The 16111-nt window shown below is 40.5% G+C and overlaps 2 protein-coding genes across 3 annotated transcripts in view; both read left to right on the plus strand.

Annotated features, from left to right (window-relative positions):
• The window catches only part of LOC119742532 (UTP--glucose-1-phosphate uridylyltransferase-like), a 33736-nt gene extending 31735 nt beyond the window's left edge, over positions 1-2001 (plus strand). For both annotated transcript variants that reach the window (XM_038218523.1, XM_038218534.1), the window contains exon 15: positions 1349-2001. In XM_038218523.1, the coding sequence (XP_038074451.1) occupies positions 1349-1456 (108 nt within the window). In that variant the 3' untranslated portion in view covers positions 1457-2001. The remainder of the gene's footprint in view (positions 1-1348) is intronic.
• Positions 2002-9247: 7246 nt separating this feature from the next.
• Positions 9248-13648, plus strand: LOC119742533. Its single transcript, XM_038218548.1, has one exon. It carries the CDS (start codon positions 9267-9269, stop codon positions 12702-12704), a length of 3438 nt encoding a protein of 1145 aa, XP_038074476.1. The 5' UTR covers positions 9248-9266; the 3' UTR covers positions 12705-13648.
• Positions 13649-16111: the final 2463 nt, after the last annotated feature.

A 16111-nucleotide genomic window follows, 5' to 3' on the forward strand; every position in this document is an offset into this window, starting at 1 on the left:
TGTGGGTAGGAGTACTGAAAAAAATGTCCAAGATTTTTGCCAAAAGATTTGCCCTTTGTGGATGCAAAGCTGACACAGATATGTACTGTAGTGTCATTTTGAAAACTTTACTCTGTAGCCACACCACAAAAAAAATATCCAATTGAAATCTATCCAGTTGAACATTTAGTCCACAGAATTGTGACTTGGTTACGGTGGAACAGACTGTTTCAAATGCAGTGCATTTAATTTAATGTAAAGTTAATAACTTTGTGTGATTCAGGTTCACAGTTGGGAAAAGCAATAGTACAGGGGTGTGATTTTTCCGGATTTTTCCGGATTTCCGGATTTTTAGTCTAACGTCTGCGGAATTTTATGCGGATTCCGGAATTTTATGCGGATTCCGGATTTCCAACGTTTTCTGTTTCCGTAATATCGCCCAAAAGCTTCTGGAGAAATAGGCCCTAATTTACGATAATGGATGGACTGGTGACACAAGTCTAATAAGCAGTGCGGTCAAGAACCTGTTAGACATCAATGCAGTGTGCGCAGTGGAGTACTTGAGGACCAGACTAAAAATAATTTTCATTGGGTTTGCACCTCGTGTTTGTGTATTGCGTGTGGATGTGTGTGTATTGTGCATGTATTGTGCACTGACGATCGTGAACTAGCAATTCGCAAACACATTGGAGTCAATATTGCCGCAATTTTGTCAAGGAATTTAAGAGTATGGTTGGAAGAATTGGTAATAAAGTGTCACTGTGGATGGAAATAAGTTTGAGCTGCAGTAGTGCTTTGAAAAATAGCCACCACCAACACAAAATTTCAAAAATGTTTTGGAAGCCTGGGACTGGAGTTTAAAGTAAGATTACTATTATATTAAACTTTTTAAGCACCGTTCATATTTTTTTGTGTGAATCGTTTCTTTCTCTCTGAAAACATGCAAAAGTAATAACATCACACACAGAAAAAGACATTGAATCAATCACATATGGATTATATTATTTAATGAACAGAAATTTTTTCGTAATTTTCCCCCATTTGTTTTCTTTACTGAAGCGACAAAATTTGCAAACATTACAGAAATTACAGTAGGCCTACATAAAATGTAAATGCTATATATGGACATATGTGCATGTATATTATGTTTACATGTACATCTATACAAGTATATGTACAATAATACATGTATATGTACAATAATACATATGTACATGTACACATGTCAACCGAAGTTCGCGGATTTTTCATTTTTGTCCAATCACACCCCTGAATAGTATTCAAGTCCAAATAGGTTTGCATAGATGTTGTTGCTTCTTCAATCTCAATTTTTCCCCCCTTTTCCCCCCTTTTTTTCCTTTTCTAACAGGGAACAGTTATCATCATTGCTAACCATGGTGACAGAATAGACATCCCTCCAGGCGCCATCTTGGAAAACAAAATTGTCTCTGGTAACCTCAGGATCCTGGATCATTAACCATTTGTGTGTATTCTAATAAAAGTTGTAGAGTGAGGGTACCAGACCAACTTTTGACTGATAACATGAGTGAAATAGGTGTGCAATGGAAGAATTTTGAGTACAGACATGTCAATTTTCTAGATTATCGGGGTCTCAAGGAATACGTAGCTGATCACCAGTTGAGAGTGATATTTTTGGGTTTACAAACCTCCTAGCTCTGTCTCAGGCTTCCTAGCCTCTTCGTCTCCAGACCGAGATCTGTGAATCGTAGCTGCATTCAAATCCAAAGAATATACACCAAGCAGTGGCCTTGTGTGGCATACTTTGGTGTCCTTGTAGCAGTGAGCAGATTTGTACTGGAGTCTATATGTCGAGTTAGGGGACTAAAATTAGAAAGACTTTGTAAACCTATGTTTTTTATACAGTGGAAGGTCGCTATACTGAACATTTGGTTATACCTAACATCGTGCTTGGCTCCCGATTTTTGTGTACTAAACGTACCGAACATTGTTGTTGAAAAAATGACAACAAGTGGCTATTATTTCCCCAAGGAATAGAAGGGGAAGCCACCCATTGCTGTAGGTAACGTAGTAAGCTCAAAAACTGTGTAATTACACAATTCAATAGCACGCACGTGTTCAAAGTTGTCTTTCAGTAACTTCAAGGGCGTGATTTCTGAAGGGAGTGATTTCTGAAGGGCGCTATCTATTGAAAAGTGAGTACCACAGGCACCGGAGCACCGGCAGCTGAAATACGCTATACCAAATGATTGCTTTTACGAACAATTTATGTGGATCCCGCGATGTTTGTTATAGCTGCGTTCCACTGTATGCGAGATGTGGCGGTACCCTGTTTTTGAGCTTGAAGTTTGATCCAGAGCTGTTTCATTGCAGCTAATTGAATTGAAGGAGACTTAGAGCCTTGAAATCCGTAGAGGACTACAATGCTGCTGTAGCAGACAGATTATAGCTGGAATCCAGCTGCCAAGAGATCATGTCAGTATAAACTAAAGTTTGGGAGTATTTGTATAATTATTAGTTATCCTGAGAAGGGTGTGCTATTTATATTTTTTACGTTTAGCCAATGTGGTGACACTTATGACCTTGAGATGATAGCCATGGTAGTTTTCCACTAGACAAAAAACACATTGTTGTGTCTGCACCCTCATATTCTTATTAGTAGAAGGGCTGACTATTCATTGTACTTCTTGCATATGCAATTACTAATGCAACTACTAACAAATAAACTCGTTTCAATAGCAATTACACTTACAACATTACAACTCTTGAAACTGCATTTCTTCCAAATGTTTCCTTTGTTAGCAGAAATTTTCGATTCTGAAAGGTTTTTTTTTTCTGGGTGTTTCCCAAATGAAGGGGAATTCTAGTGAGGTTTTAGTATGACTTTGAAAAAGTATAAGGTGCTTGGACACTAAAGGTACTGTTTTCAGTTGCAAAGCACAGTAGTTGATTTGCACTTGCAGTATTTTTGCTAAGGATTGACCAGTCAGAATTCAGATTCGGTTTTCAGGTGATTGGTCAATTTATAGTGAAATCTATGAAATTAAAGCTGAAGTGTCTGGGGTTAAAGTGCCATTAGGCCTCTCAAACAAAGTCAAATAGTGCCATAGAATAAAATTGTTCTGTTCTTTTTGTTTATAATCTGTGAATATTTTACAGTGCACTGCACAGCACTCTAGGATAAAGACCATATCAATGTCTTAATCTGCATTTAAATTTTCATTATAATAAGTACATATTATTTATTTTTTGTTGTCTTTTGTCTTCCTTTCCAAAGCATGCATTAGCCAGAATAATAAGTTATTCATGCAATTTGGGTTAGGTGGAAATATGCATGGAAAATCTTGAATCGAATATATGCCTCTTTCTTTTTGCAGTGGTTTTTGCTGTTCATCATTGCAATGGTAGAGACGTTTGTGATGTATTCCATATACATTGTATCTTGTCCCCAAATTCTCAAGACTTTATCTAGCCGTTCTTTCCATGTGAAAATGATTCAGTGATGCTGCTCGATTGTACTATATCCCCACCCCAATGTTGCATATCATGGGATGAGACTTTCACCCAGTAAGTCCACTCCAAGCAAATCTCTGTGACTCAAGAATTGTATCTAACAAATAATTACAATGAATGTTCTGCTTCAGGGGTCATCTGTAAAATATACAACTGTTTTATTTTGGGCCACACTGTTTTTAAGAACATGCTTTGTTTGTGATTTTGAAAGTTCCCTGTTCCCAATGGAAATGAATCATTCGCTAGTAAGCAAGTGTTACATGAGGCATTTACGAGCTGTTCAAACTGTTCCGAAGACTGCAATAAAAACAAAATCATTAAATAGATTTGTACTTTCTTTGACTTTTATTTTAAATGGGAGGTATTAAATACTCTATGAAAAATAATTGTTCACAGATGAATTCAATTTGGTATGATGACCCTCAATTCCCTGTGTGACATTTTGTGTGTGCCCAAAATTGAGTCTGACGTATTTTTAAATAAAATAAAATACAAAGACACAAACATTTATTTTTTGAATAACAAGGAAAGAAAAGAAAAGTAGACATCATTTGTGCTCGGAGAGCACGAACCTTAGTCGTCAGTGTTTGGTGAAGGTCATGCACTTTTTAATGACCACTATAGGCTATTGGCTGACTTTTCACATTAATTTGTAATTTGTTTTAAGACGCCATCACGGGGCTGTCAAGAGCGGTGTAATGACCGTTTGTGCATTCATCGATCGAACAAGTTTATGAAGAAAAAAAATATTTTCTGCATTTTTCATGAAAAAGACTGCTGCTGAGACCACTGATTGACCCTTGGCCTAAATCTGCCAAAAAAACCACATTAGGAACGGCAAGACGGTATAACTGACCAAGTCATGTTAGAATAAACGTGAGAAAAGAGCTATTTTGCACATTTGCCAGAAAATGACTACTGAGTGACCTTTGACCCCACCTGCCAAGACCCTGTATAGGGCTTGGACAAGGAAGCGTTTGACCAAATATGGATAAAATCGGCTGAATCGATTTTCACCAAATGACCGCTAGTTACCAATATTTGGCCAAATTCTGTGTTCACCCTATATGAGGCTCGGTTTGGCTACACCCTGAGACAGCGTTTGGCTGTCATTGGATGAAGAAGCGTTTTGTAATTTCAATAAAATGACACCCGGTGACCACTAGGTGACCTTTGACAGGACGCTGCAGTTGGAGCTGTGAAATGCACCCCCCAAAAACATGGCTTTTTGAATGTTGTGTTTTTCAGAGAATATGCTCAGTATGGTTGAAATGTTAAATTATAAACAGAAGAAATTCTAAACTTCACGTCAGTGAAAAAATATTCGCCGTTATTGATGCCAAAATGTCAATACTGGTCACTGCCGTTGGAACAAACTTTTGCCAGGGGGTGCTGGAATTTCTAAAGGACGGACACAAAAAAAGCGGAGCGCAAAGCCCCTACGTCGTGGCTTAATTTGAAATATGGATGCTAGGCCTATGTGGTGCAATCTGGGGGCGATTCCTGGCTACTTTCATTTGCCTTTTTTAGCAAAAGTGTTTTGAGATTTATATAAAGACAATTTATTTCGTCATTTTGTTTAGAATGTACGGCTGCTCTTAAAACGATTAACTGTACTGAAAAGTGGAGAACCCTGTATGTTTTGGGCTAGGCAAGGATTTATCGGTCTACTGAGTTTTTATGAGGAAAAACTTGCAAAGGGTAAAACATGAATAGCTTCTTTATTAAAACGAAACTACACTGGAATTGGCGTAAGGCATGAATAGTTTCAATGAAAACCCGTCCCACTCCTTTTAGGTTGGGGATGTGTGTGAACCTTGCTATTTGAATGCTAGCAATGTCAATGGAACTTTTACATGAAAAGAAAAACCTCCACAGGGGAAAGGTATGAACATTTGCCCCTATTGAAAGATCGAATGAAACAAATCCTGGCAAGCATAATTAACTTTGCCACCATTGTCATGGTCGAGGTTATTGCTTTCGGGTCAAAACTTTTTTCATGGCGGCATTATCATAGACATGTCATGATTTTAGATACCTTGAGAGAAATATCGATACTGTACTGCCTGAAGATTTAGAAAATACCTTCTCTTGATATTTTACAGTGTTTGTGCTAGACTTTCGAAGCGCCGCGCTTAGCAGCGTGTTACAACTGATAATGTAGTAACCAACAGATAACGTATCACCAACCGATAATGTATCACAAATTGACCGATATTGTATCACTAACCGATAATGTAGCAAAAATTGACTGATAGTGTAGTAAAATTTGTATCCGATAATGTATCACGTGTCGACGGATAATGTACGATCAAACGAAGGAGATATTTGTAGCGCAAGCATAATGTATAGCGTAGCGGCGCAATTTTATCGTCGTTGAACACTGCTGGCTGGAACACATTTTGTTTTGCCCGGCAGTAGGGCGTGCTGAAGCATATTCCAGCACCCCAATCCAAAAAGTTAGGGGTGCTGCAGCACCCACAACACCCCCCGTTCCCGCGGGCTTGATACTGGTCACTGGTAAAGGTGACCTAAAAGACGTGGGAAAATCGTTCGAAAAGGTCCCAAATGTATTTATCTCAATTTCTAGGAATCCTCACAAGTTATTTGACAGATAGTTGAACACTTTTATCTCTAAGTATATTCCGTATAGTGTAAACTCGTGAAGGAGGCTATCTCATATTTTTTACTGCACACCATATATGGATAGGAACCTTATTAATGTTCGTGAGGCTTGAAAAGATTGACAGATATTGCAAACACCAGTATTACAGCTTTGAAAAATGGACATACCCAAGCCTATTTTTCCAATCTTGTACCTTGTACCTTTACTGTATCTTCTTGTTAACCCTCTGGATGGTCTTGGGTGTACAACCTTTTTTTTCAAACAAACACAAAACAAATACGTAAAAGATAGGAATGGGAATAAAATATAAGATAAATATTAAAATACTGAAATAAACAGTAACTATCGACAGCACAGAAATTAAATTGAGCAAAGCAAACAAAAACCGTTGCGGCCCGTTGGATCCGTAGAGTTGAAGGCTGTGCTTTCAGCAGGCCCAGCCATGCTTCATTTGCCACAGGCCCGGGTTTAAAAACACCCCCCCCCCTGCCCCCCATACTAAACGAAGGTGGCGAATGGACTAGGAACTGTGTATGTACATGTACGTGCTAAGAATGTACAAGGTCGCAGTTCCGAGTCTATTGCATTGATCGCGTTTCGCACGGTCAATCTCGTCGCTCTGGTGATTTTTGCTTTCAACTTTAAATAATAAGAATGCAAGGAAAAAATATTGTGGTTTTGTTTGTGTTTTTTTTTTGTGTGTAATAGTGCACGTCTCACCGCCTCTTCGGCCACCGTACTTAGTCATTTGTACCAATGAAAGTTATGTTGGATGTACGCGAGGTGCACGTACGTGGCGATCTACGGCACGAAAGTTTGTGGCTACGGTCCGCACATGACTTGGGTCATGCTTGGGTTAACAGCACACACCCCGAGAAATCGGTGATTGAGTACAAAATGCTGAGCTCTTCAGCAAAATAGAAGATTTGGTGCCTCCTTTGCCTCGTGGAGGTCAAAACTCACGATCTGGAAACCTTGTACAACGGCAACGGAGTGTCTGTAGCCGCCGTGCCTGTTGCAATTGTCTGCGTGCAACGGTACGCTGGGCGACGGAGGTGCATGGCCTGCAACCTCGTCCCCAGGGTGTCGAGCAGTACGCGCCCACCACTACCTGCTCTCTCACCCTGGTATTGGATCATTTGCATGTGCAAGATTTTTGCACACGTATGCAAATGAGGAACAGTCTGGTGCCTGGATATGCGTTACACATTAGCGTTTGTTTTTGTATGCGGTGTCTGGGGTAAAAACAGAGTCAATTCGTAGCAGCGCGAGCACGGCGTGAGTTACGAAAACACGATTTTTGAAATCAAACTGTTACGATCTTATCGAGACAACATGCAGTATCATATTTCATATTAATATGAGCAAATTGGAAAGGAAATTAGTATTTTCGAGAAGGCGTGGACGAATGATCGCGAAAACACGTACTGCACGTTGTGAATATATAGCACCAAGTACACGATAAAAATCCATTACTAGCCAATTGCGGTATCCAATCAGGATACAGAAAGAAAGCTTCCTATCCAGGGTTTACTATTGGAAAAGCGGTTGGAAATAAAGTAAGCACTGGGGACGAGGTTGCATGGCCTGCACATCACAGGACATTGCTGTAACAGGTGATTCACGGGGACATTGGGTTAACAGCATATGCACCCGAAGTTTTGGAGTATAAAGGTAAAAAGAGATTTGGTTATGTAGAACAAAACAAGGGCAATGGTTAATGTGGCATCGGGGAATCAGCATATTAAATCATGTCAGTTTTTATTTGGATTTGAGGATCTAAAGAACCACTTGTTTTTGTGGTGAAAAAATGACTGTCGTGGCATGTTTATCATGTCGGGAAGGCTACAAGTGTGATTTGTTGACCTATGGTGGTGGTTCACAAACACTTTTTTACAAACATTTTAGGGAATACTTTATTGATGACATTATCAAAGCAAGGCAGCCCCTTGCCAATAAGTTCCTCTCCTGCCCGTCGCCTTTGGGGAGCTTGAGCTGGTTCCTAGGTTGAATGCCGAATTGGGTGACAAACTTGTCTAGCTTGTTGTTTTTGATTGGAATTAATGTTCTGATTTATTGGATTTATCGACTCTTGCACTTTTTATGACTTGTGTTTCTAATTCTGTTGATAAGGCGAAAAAAAATAAATAAGTTGGTCTCTGGTCAGCGCGCGCGTCGATTTTAATCATGCGCGTCAATCTTTCTTTTTTCCAAAATGTCCCGCGGTAACTCCAACAGCGCCCTCTATTGCCGCACCTCCTCAAGTTGTTTTTACCAAAGAGCACCAAGGAATGGGAAATTGCACCAAGGCAAATGATCGAAAGCACCAATGCAAATTATGGAGGACACCAATGTACATGAGGACACCAAAAAAGCAAAATAGTACCCCACCTTGTCTGTACAATCCAAGCTTGAAGAAGAAAAAAAAGAAAAGGAAAAAAAAAAACCGCACCGCCGCGTCAATTCCGGAACTTTGGTCTGACCAGAGACCAAATTTTTTTTGGCCTAACTTGTATTGGCTCTTGATCTGTTGTGGAGATGTAGAATTAAACCCAGGTCGTACTGGATCTCGCCACACAGGCAGAGTTCTTTTTTCGAACAACAGTGGTCTTTACAAAAAAACCTTAAGGATCTCACATTAGAAGTCAATCTCATGACGTCATCATCTGTGCTGAAACGTTAGTTTCTGACTTTCGTCATGATGCAGAGCTGGAAATTCCTGGGTTGTGTCAGCCTTGGCTCATTCGTCGTGACGCAACTAGTCGCCAACGTGGTATGTCTATTCATATCCGTGAAGGTTTCTCGGCTCACAGGAAGACAAACTACGAATGCAACTGTCACGAATTTGTTGTTGTCCGTTTGTGCGCTAACTTCAGAATGTTTACATCTTCGGTGCGTACAGAAATCTCGATTGTGACGACTCCATTTACGATTGTAAACGACTCCACTATACGAAGTTGAAAACAAAAAACGCTAGAGCGAGGGAATCTCGATCACAGTTGTCCTTGTCACTGATTTTTTTTATCTTGCATTTTCACACGTACTTATCAGGGGATTTAAACAAGGTGCCGTATAACCAAATTATGCAGATCTTTTGTGATTGAATTTTAAATCTTTTTCATTTTATTGTATTTTTTTGCACTCAGGTCAATTGCATACGAACTACAGAATGGAGTCAGTAGTAGTATTTGTGGCAGTTTGGTGGATTGCTAACATGGTTTCCACCATAGCATCGAAGAAAGCAGTGAGTGACATCAAACCTGACGTCTTTGACAGTCTGACTTCTTGCACACCAGCCTTAAAGGATCTCAGGTGGATTGAATTGACAATGCTACAACACCTCTTGGGGGCGCTGTTAGCCAACATATGGGTCGTTGTAATCCGTGGCAAGTCAGTCTTTCCCAAAAATACTCTCAATCCCAAACATATGCTTCTAACAGTTATTGGCAACGCAGTGGGAAATCTGGCCACTAACGCATCTTTTGCTGCAGTCAGTTCGAGTCTGACTCAAGTGATCAAATCTTGTGAACCAGTCCTCACCTTTGTGTTCACCCTGCTGCTTTACAAGAAAGGTGGCAACTTGACCCGCAGTGTGCTGTTCTCGATCATCGCCATGGTGGTGGGTACGTGTCTGTTTATCTCAGGCGAGGTCTCCTTCAATATCTATGGACTTGGTGCTGCAGTTATTTCAAGCATCGCTTTCCCGATACGCAACATCTACCTGAAGAAGTTGGATGAGTCTTTGGATGATCCTCTTCAAAAATTTGCAGTAATTTCTAATTTGAGCGTCTTGATTCTGCTTCCATTTGCAATTATGAGCATGAGCAGCTTAGATAAACTACCTCCTGTGGAGAGTTACACTGCTGCCATCTTCCACTTCATCTACAACGCCGCCTCCATAACGGTGCTCCAAGCATACAGTCCCGTGGTACATGCTATGTTGAACCTCTCGAAGAGAATGTTTGTTATTGTGGCAAATATGTTTGTCTTCTCCACACCGTTAACATCATGGACAGTCACTGGTCTCTTGGCAATTTTCATTGGACATTACATTTACCAAGGAGGCCGCATCCCTTTGAAGGTAATTCAAATGCCGTCAACCAAGCAATGGTTCTCTCTTGCTGTCATCATCTCATGTGTATCCTCGTTTTGTTGGTTCATTGGATTCATACACCCAATCAGACCCATAAACCCAAATCACATACGATTGGACAAACCCTCACCACAGGCCACCACTGCTTGGGTATATGAAAGGCCTATTCCTCACAATGTTGTAGAAAATTTTGAAGCATTTTTGGATAGGAATCCCTTCATGACCATGAAGGTATTCTGTGGTACCTCGCAGTGTATGGAAGCAGTACAAGATTTAGACAACGCGCGCATTACAGCGAAGTTTCTTGTGCTACCAGAAATCTTTAAGAACACCCCTCTGAAGCTTTGGTTAGCCCGACATCCAATCCACAAGATTCTGACAGGTGTTGACTTTGAAGACCACGTGTACGAGGCGGTGAGGTTAGCACTGCTATGGCATCATGGTGGCATTCATTTTCATCCCTCGATCAAGCTCAGCGAGTTTACTATCCCAGGGCACCAAGAGGCTTGGGTTAGTATTGGGACAAACCTCACACAAACTACAACACACGGAATTCTAAGTTTATCTCAGTTTCCAGCGCACAACGCTTTCATTGCCAATCTTACCGAAATGTTTTGCCGTGAATACTTTCAGAATGTTACTAACGCAGATCCTCGCTCATTGCAACAGTTAAATTTTGAGACATCGGTAAATGATGTGTATAACCAGTTCTGCACATCTGAAGACCACCCTTGTCCAAAAGGTATGGTAACTGATCTCGAGAGGCTTTCTTTACTTGACGTCAAAAGACGTCATTTCGGAACAATTTCATACTCACGTCGAGCCGCTCGCGTTGCACCAAATTTGGGGGATGAGGTTCAAGGCTTCCCTGGGATACAATTCTTACCTTTCGTTGACCGTTTTGTTGATAGAGAGAACTTTGGTGGATCAAAAGAGCAAAATCGAATCCGCTTGTTCCTCAACGCGTGGTATGGAGATACAGCAATGAGATGGCCGCCACCGCGAAACATCGACCCCATCCTGCTGTCTATGCATATCCACAAAAGTGTCAAATTTAAATTCAAGTCACATGCAAAATACCTTCGAGCTAAAGAACCAATAGGATGTAGGGATACTGGGACATTGGAATTTCTGGAGCGAATCGAGGTTGACGCCTTCCTTTCTGGCTGTCTAACACTTCTAATTAAAACTCCAAACATTCAGAAAATACATTCAGGAAACATATTCCTAGTCGACGTAGGAAGAACATTCGCTGCCCACCTTCCTGCGGACATTCAGAAGAGAGCGATTCATGTCACGCATGTAGGTACAGGTGGCGTCAATTCTACCATCATGGGACGTTTTAAAGCAGCATATGGTTTGATACAAAAATACTCCGAGGCAGATGTTGTTATCACGCAACGCATCCACTGCGCACTGCCCTGTGTGGCCATGGGAACACCGGTTATTTTCATCAATTCCAAGAACATGCCCGGAGACGCCGAAGGTGTAAAATTCTCCCGCCGTGTGATGGGACTTACGCCTCTCTTCCACACCATGGATATCCATAAAATGTCTACAGAATCGATTGTGCAATGGCTGCGAGATTTTAACTGGACACACCCACCGCCAAACCCTAACGTGAGCTTGCGCATGCGCGTGCGGGCCACGAACTGGAATGTGATTCGACAGGACCAAGTTTTGTACGATAGCGCTCATAAATTTGGCCTGTTACCCCTGTCAACCCCCGCCACAAACACGCCGCATCAGTTACTGTTCCATTTTATCCCAAACATTACTGACAATCGCACCAGCCTCGACCGGCCAAAATGGCGGTCCATTGAATCGATATTTTATCATTATCCCCATGCCAGGATTATCATTCATAGTGATAGCTTACAGACAGGTCAGTTTGATGTATTAACAGAGAGTGGTTACACTATTGAAGTACACAGCCTCAGTGCAACTGTCGGTAATGACTTCATACAAAGCAAACTTTCTATATATAATCTCGGAAGATTTGATGGAGTCTTTGCAAAACTCGCCGTATTATTACACTGGGGTGGAGTGTACATTGACGCAGATGTTATCCTCTTACGACAATTGGATAACTTGATGACAAATAATCTCGTTTGGAGAGGTGAGGAGCAGAACTCATTCGATCTTTCTTTTATGAAGTTTGAGAAAGGTCATCCGTTCTTAGAGACTGCTCTACTAAAAGGAACTAAACGACATGTCTCCCAGCTTATTTCTACGTACCAAACATCGTTATTTAATACCTGGTCTAACCACTTTAAAAGTAGTGTAAAAGTATTGTCCAAAAAAGGTGTCTTCATGCAGTTTAACGCCCAAAACGCCAAGGAGTGCTTGGAGAGCACATCCGGACCGGCTTTTGAGTCCAGTATGAAACTAGTGAAACAGGATATGGTTTTCGCAAAAGTTACGAGGTTAACAAACCTAAGCAAACTCAAAAGGGGGACTATTTGCAAACATTTGTACAACTCATTTTGTGTCCTGTGTAATAATATCTACTAACGCAAGCCGTGGGTTGCAGTCTCGTGAAGTCGCGTTCACTTTTATGTCCGGGAAAACAAACATTGACTATACAGTGTACATGTATAGCCCTAGACTTCATTTTTGTTTTACCCGATTGGCAACATTCATGATTCATTGCCACAAAGTACTTAAGGTATTCCCTGCTGCTACCTCAATTTGTAAATAACAATGAGCTTGTAAAACTGCAAGCCCAGAGATTCGACATAATTATATAAAGAATTCCTATCATCGTATCCAACCTTCCCTTCCAAGCTCGGTCAATAATTCAATAATTTATTTTGATGAAGCTAGACATTTTGTCATGTTAATACAAAAGAAATTGTGGAAATCCACATTTGTGTTGAAATTACTTCTCTGCTCGTGTGTTAGTGATAATTAACTTTATCAACAGTCGTAAATTAATACCTTTTTACTAAGATTTATCAGGAATTTCACAAAAAATGTTCTTTTAAATGTATATACATGTAATTAGTGTATTTCAATTTTCATTTGATGTTGGAAGGCTGTATAGTTTTGAAGTTGGTATATTGATGCTTTTTTAGGTGCAGTACCCGGAAAAGTACATTTCTAAATTAATTGCTACTTTAATCAACATATGTACCACTTTAAAATTCGCTTTTACATTATATGAACAATGAAGATTCTGATGAGAAATTGCTAGAACAACAACAAAATTGTTATGTTCCATATTTGTCAGTAAGGAGTGTCCCACTCATAATATCAGTGGGAACTATGTAACATAGTCATATAATATTATGATATCAGTTAACAGTCTTCACGACGTGTAGCACATGTGTTTATAATATTAAAAAAATTGAAAACCTAATTGATTGTAAAGTAAGTGTCTGTTCGTTCAAAGGTTCGTGTATTAATAATTGGTTGTAAAGCCGCGGGGTATATGCAGTGGCGTAGCCAGGAATTTTTCAGTGGGGGGGGCTGGGGGGCTGGAACATTTCATGGGGGGGCGTCATGTAGATCAATGATAATTTTTTTAGAAACTCAAAATCTCAGTTGGGGGGGCGACTGGGGGGGGGCGACAAGGTTTCATGCGGGGTCTGTCGCCCCCCCCCCCCCCCCCCATGCACCCCGTGGCTACGCCACTGGGTATGTGCATCAAAACTTTAGTGTTTCATCCAAACCTTGGTGTGGGAGAAATTGCAAAAATATCTTGTTGTAACATGATACCGAAAAGTAAGACAAAAATAAGAGTGACTATTTTTACGATTTGTAATTGGAATGTTGTGTATCTTAGCGATTATCTGATCACTGTTACCTGGGATTTGTTTCATATCAACTTCCTTTAAATATGTGGAGTTTGTAAACTTGTTTATTTGACTCTTAACATTTAGGCGTAGGCAACCAAGCGCAAAAGTCAGGAGCTGGAAATCAGTATACATGTTATATTAATTATTAAGTTACAAGAGGATGTTCACGTGATCACGCAGATTGTTCATTTATGACATCATGATGCTTGTATAAAATAATTGCAAAAAAAAAAAGGTGCCAGGGCGTCCAGTTTCCTGTAGTTTTTCTGTAAATTGTGGTTTGTTTATGAACCGTGGGTGTGCTCTTACATGGCTTTACGACCGAGGATCACACACAAAAGGGAGCTCAAATGTTCTTTTGTCAAGAGGGGGGCACCTCCCCCCCCCCCCCCCCCCCAGCGGATTTGTGTGAAAGATATTTTTTCAGTAAGTAAAAAAAAATGAAAACCAAGCTCCAAAACCACAATACGCCCTGAAAATCGGCATACATTTTCCAGTATGCATTACTGGTCAGTTTTAGCGCTCCATTTGGAAGATGCCCCCCCCCCCCCCCGCTTTGTGATTTACAGAGGCCAAGTTTGCGGAGAATGAGAAAACATGTCTACATTTCCACGTACCGTTGGGCCCCCCACTTTAAAAGCTGGATACGCCACTATAGAAGGGGGGCGGGGGAGGGGGCTTGTGTGCGCCGATTGACATCGCAATGTATTGTGGGTAGCTCAGCGCGATTGAAACTGTATACTTATAAATTTTGGTTATCAATTTTGGGGTACCAGTACAGGTGGCCCTTTCTTCACGACCTCTTTGTTTCACGAGCATAAGGACGGCAAAACGAAACCAATTCACACATATCCCTATGTGATTTGTTTTCGTTTTGCTGAAAGAACACTTATCGTTTTGTGATCCGGGGACAGAACTTTAAAACGGTGGTTTTGTTTAAAAGTCGGACATTTGAGTTTCGGTTTTTTTACTCACCCTGTACATTAGCAAGCGACCAGTCAACGCCATCTTGTAAAGGACAACCAAAACTTCACCACCTCCACCCCTCCTCCACTCACACTTAGGAACGGGTATTAAGGGTCCTTATACTTCTATCCAAAGATTAAGTAAAGTGCAAAAGAAAGGTATAACAATATTTATGGATTTAATGTTGTATTCACGAGAAAAAGTAAGGTACAGCTTATTAGATTTCAAGCGACTCATGATGAAATAGTGGCGTCAGGATGCAACATTCTTTCCCGAAATTGAACGAAAATTATTAAATTATTGTGTGGCCACTTCCCGTTTTCTATCATGCCCGTCTTATGGGGGCGGGGTAGTTTTTAGGCTGCATAACATTTCCGTTGAAATTTCCGTGAAAATTATGCCCCAGAAGAAGACTCAACCAATAATGGCAAATTCTGGGCCGATTGTAACATGATCTGAAACTTCAAATGCAGGCTTTTGAGAAACTGAGCCCGAGATTGGAAAACAAAAACGCATGCAAGTGACTAGGTTTATTTATTCGCAAACGAGCAGTTTGAAATTCCACTCCTAGTATTAAGTGTTATTTTAATTAAAAGGTATAGCTTTGTTTTGTTTTAAACATTGACTACACTCATTGTGTTCCCCCTCCAGCAAATAGGAACCCAATAAATCCCCCCTCAACACCCCCCCCCCCCCCCCAATGTTTTAATATTCTAGCTGGTTTGTTGAAACCATGGTAGCTCTCTGCTTTCGGAATCAATTAGAAAGTGATAGGGGAAAGGTATAGGCCTGAAATCAATATCAGTTTTTGCTTTTCACCGACGTATAAACACTGTATACTCAATGTGAAGGGCAAAAACTAATATTGATTTACATAACCCCGACGCAAAATTCCATCTTATGCATAGGCCTGAAATCGTTGATCTTTGGGTTTTCGTTTTCGTCTCGGGTAGTTTAAGGATACATATCAAGTGATTCCATGATATTCGTTGTCAACTTAGGTCAACCGTGAAAGTCACTCCTAACTCTAGCCAAGCGGCACTAACATCAATCAGACGGAGTTTTTTTTCTTCCTTTTTTTCTTTTTAGGCCATGTAGGCCTACATCCTTGCTAACATTCGCAAGCCGAATATTTACCGAGTTTTAACCCTTGAT

The sequence above is a fragment of the Patiria miniata genome, unplaced genomic scaffold (genome assembly GCF_015706575.1).
Source record: "Patiria miniata isolate m_02_andy unplaced genomic scaffold, ASM1570657v1 HiC_scaffold_11, whole genome shotgun sequence".
NCBI classification, from domain to species: domain Eukaryota; kingdom Metazoa; phylum Echinodermata; class Asteroidea; order Valvatida; family Asterinidae; genus Patiria; species Patiria miniata.

Coding starts and splice junctions, on each gene's coding strand:
- LOC119742533 (XM_038218548.1), top strand. CDS start 9,267: ATGGAGTCAGTAGTAGTATTTGTGGCAGTTTGGTGGATTGCTAACATG.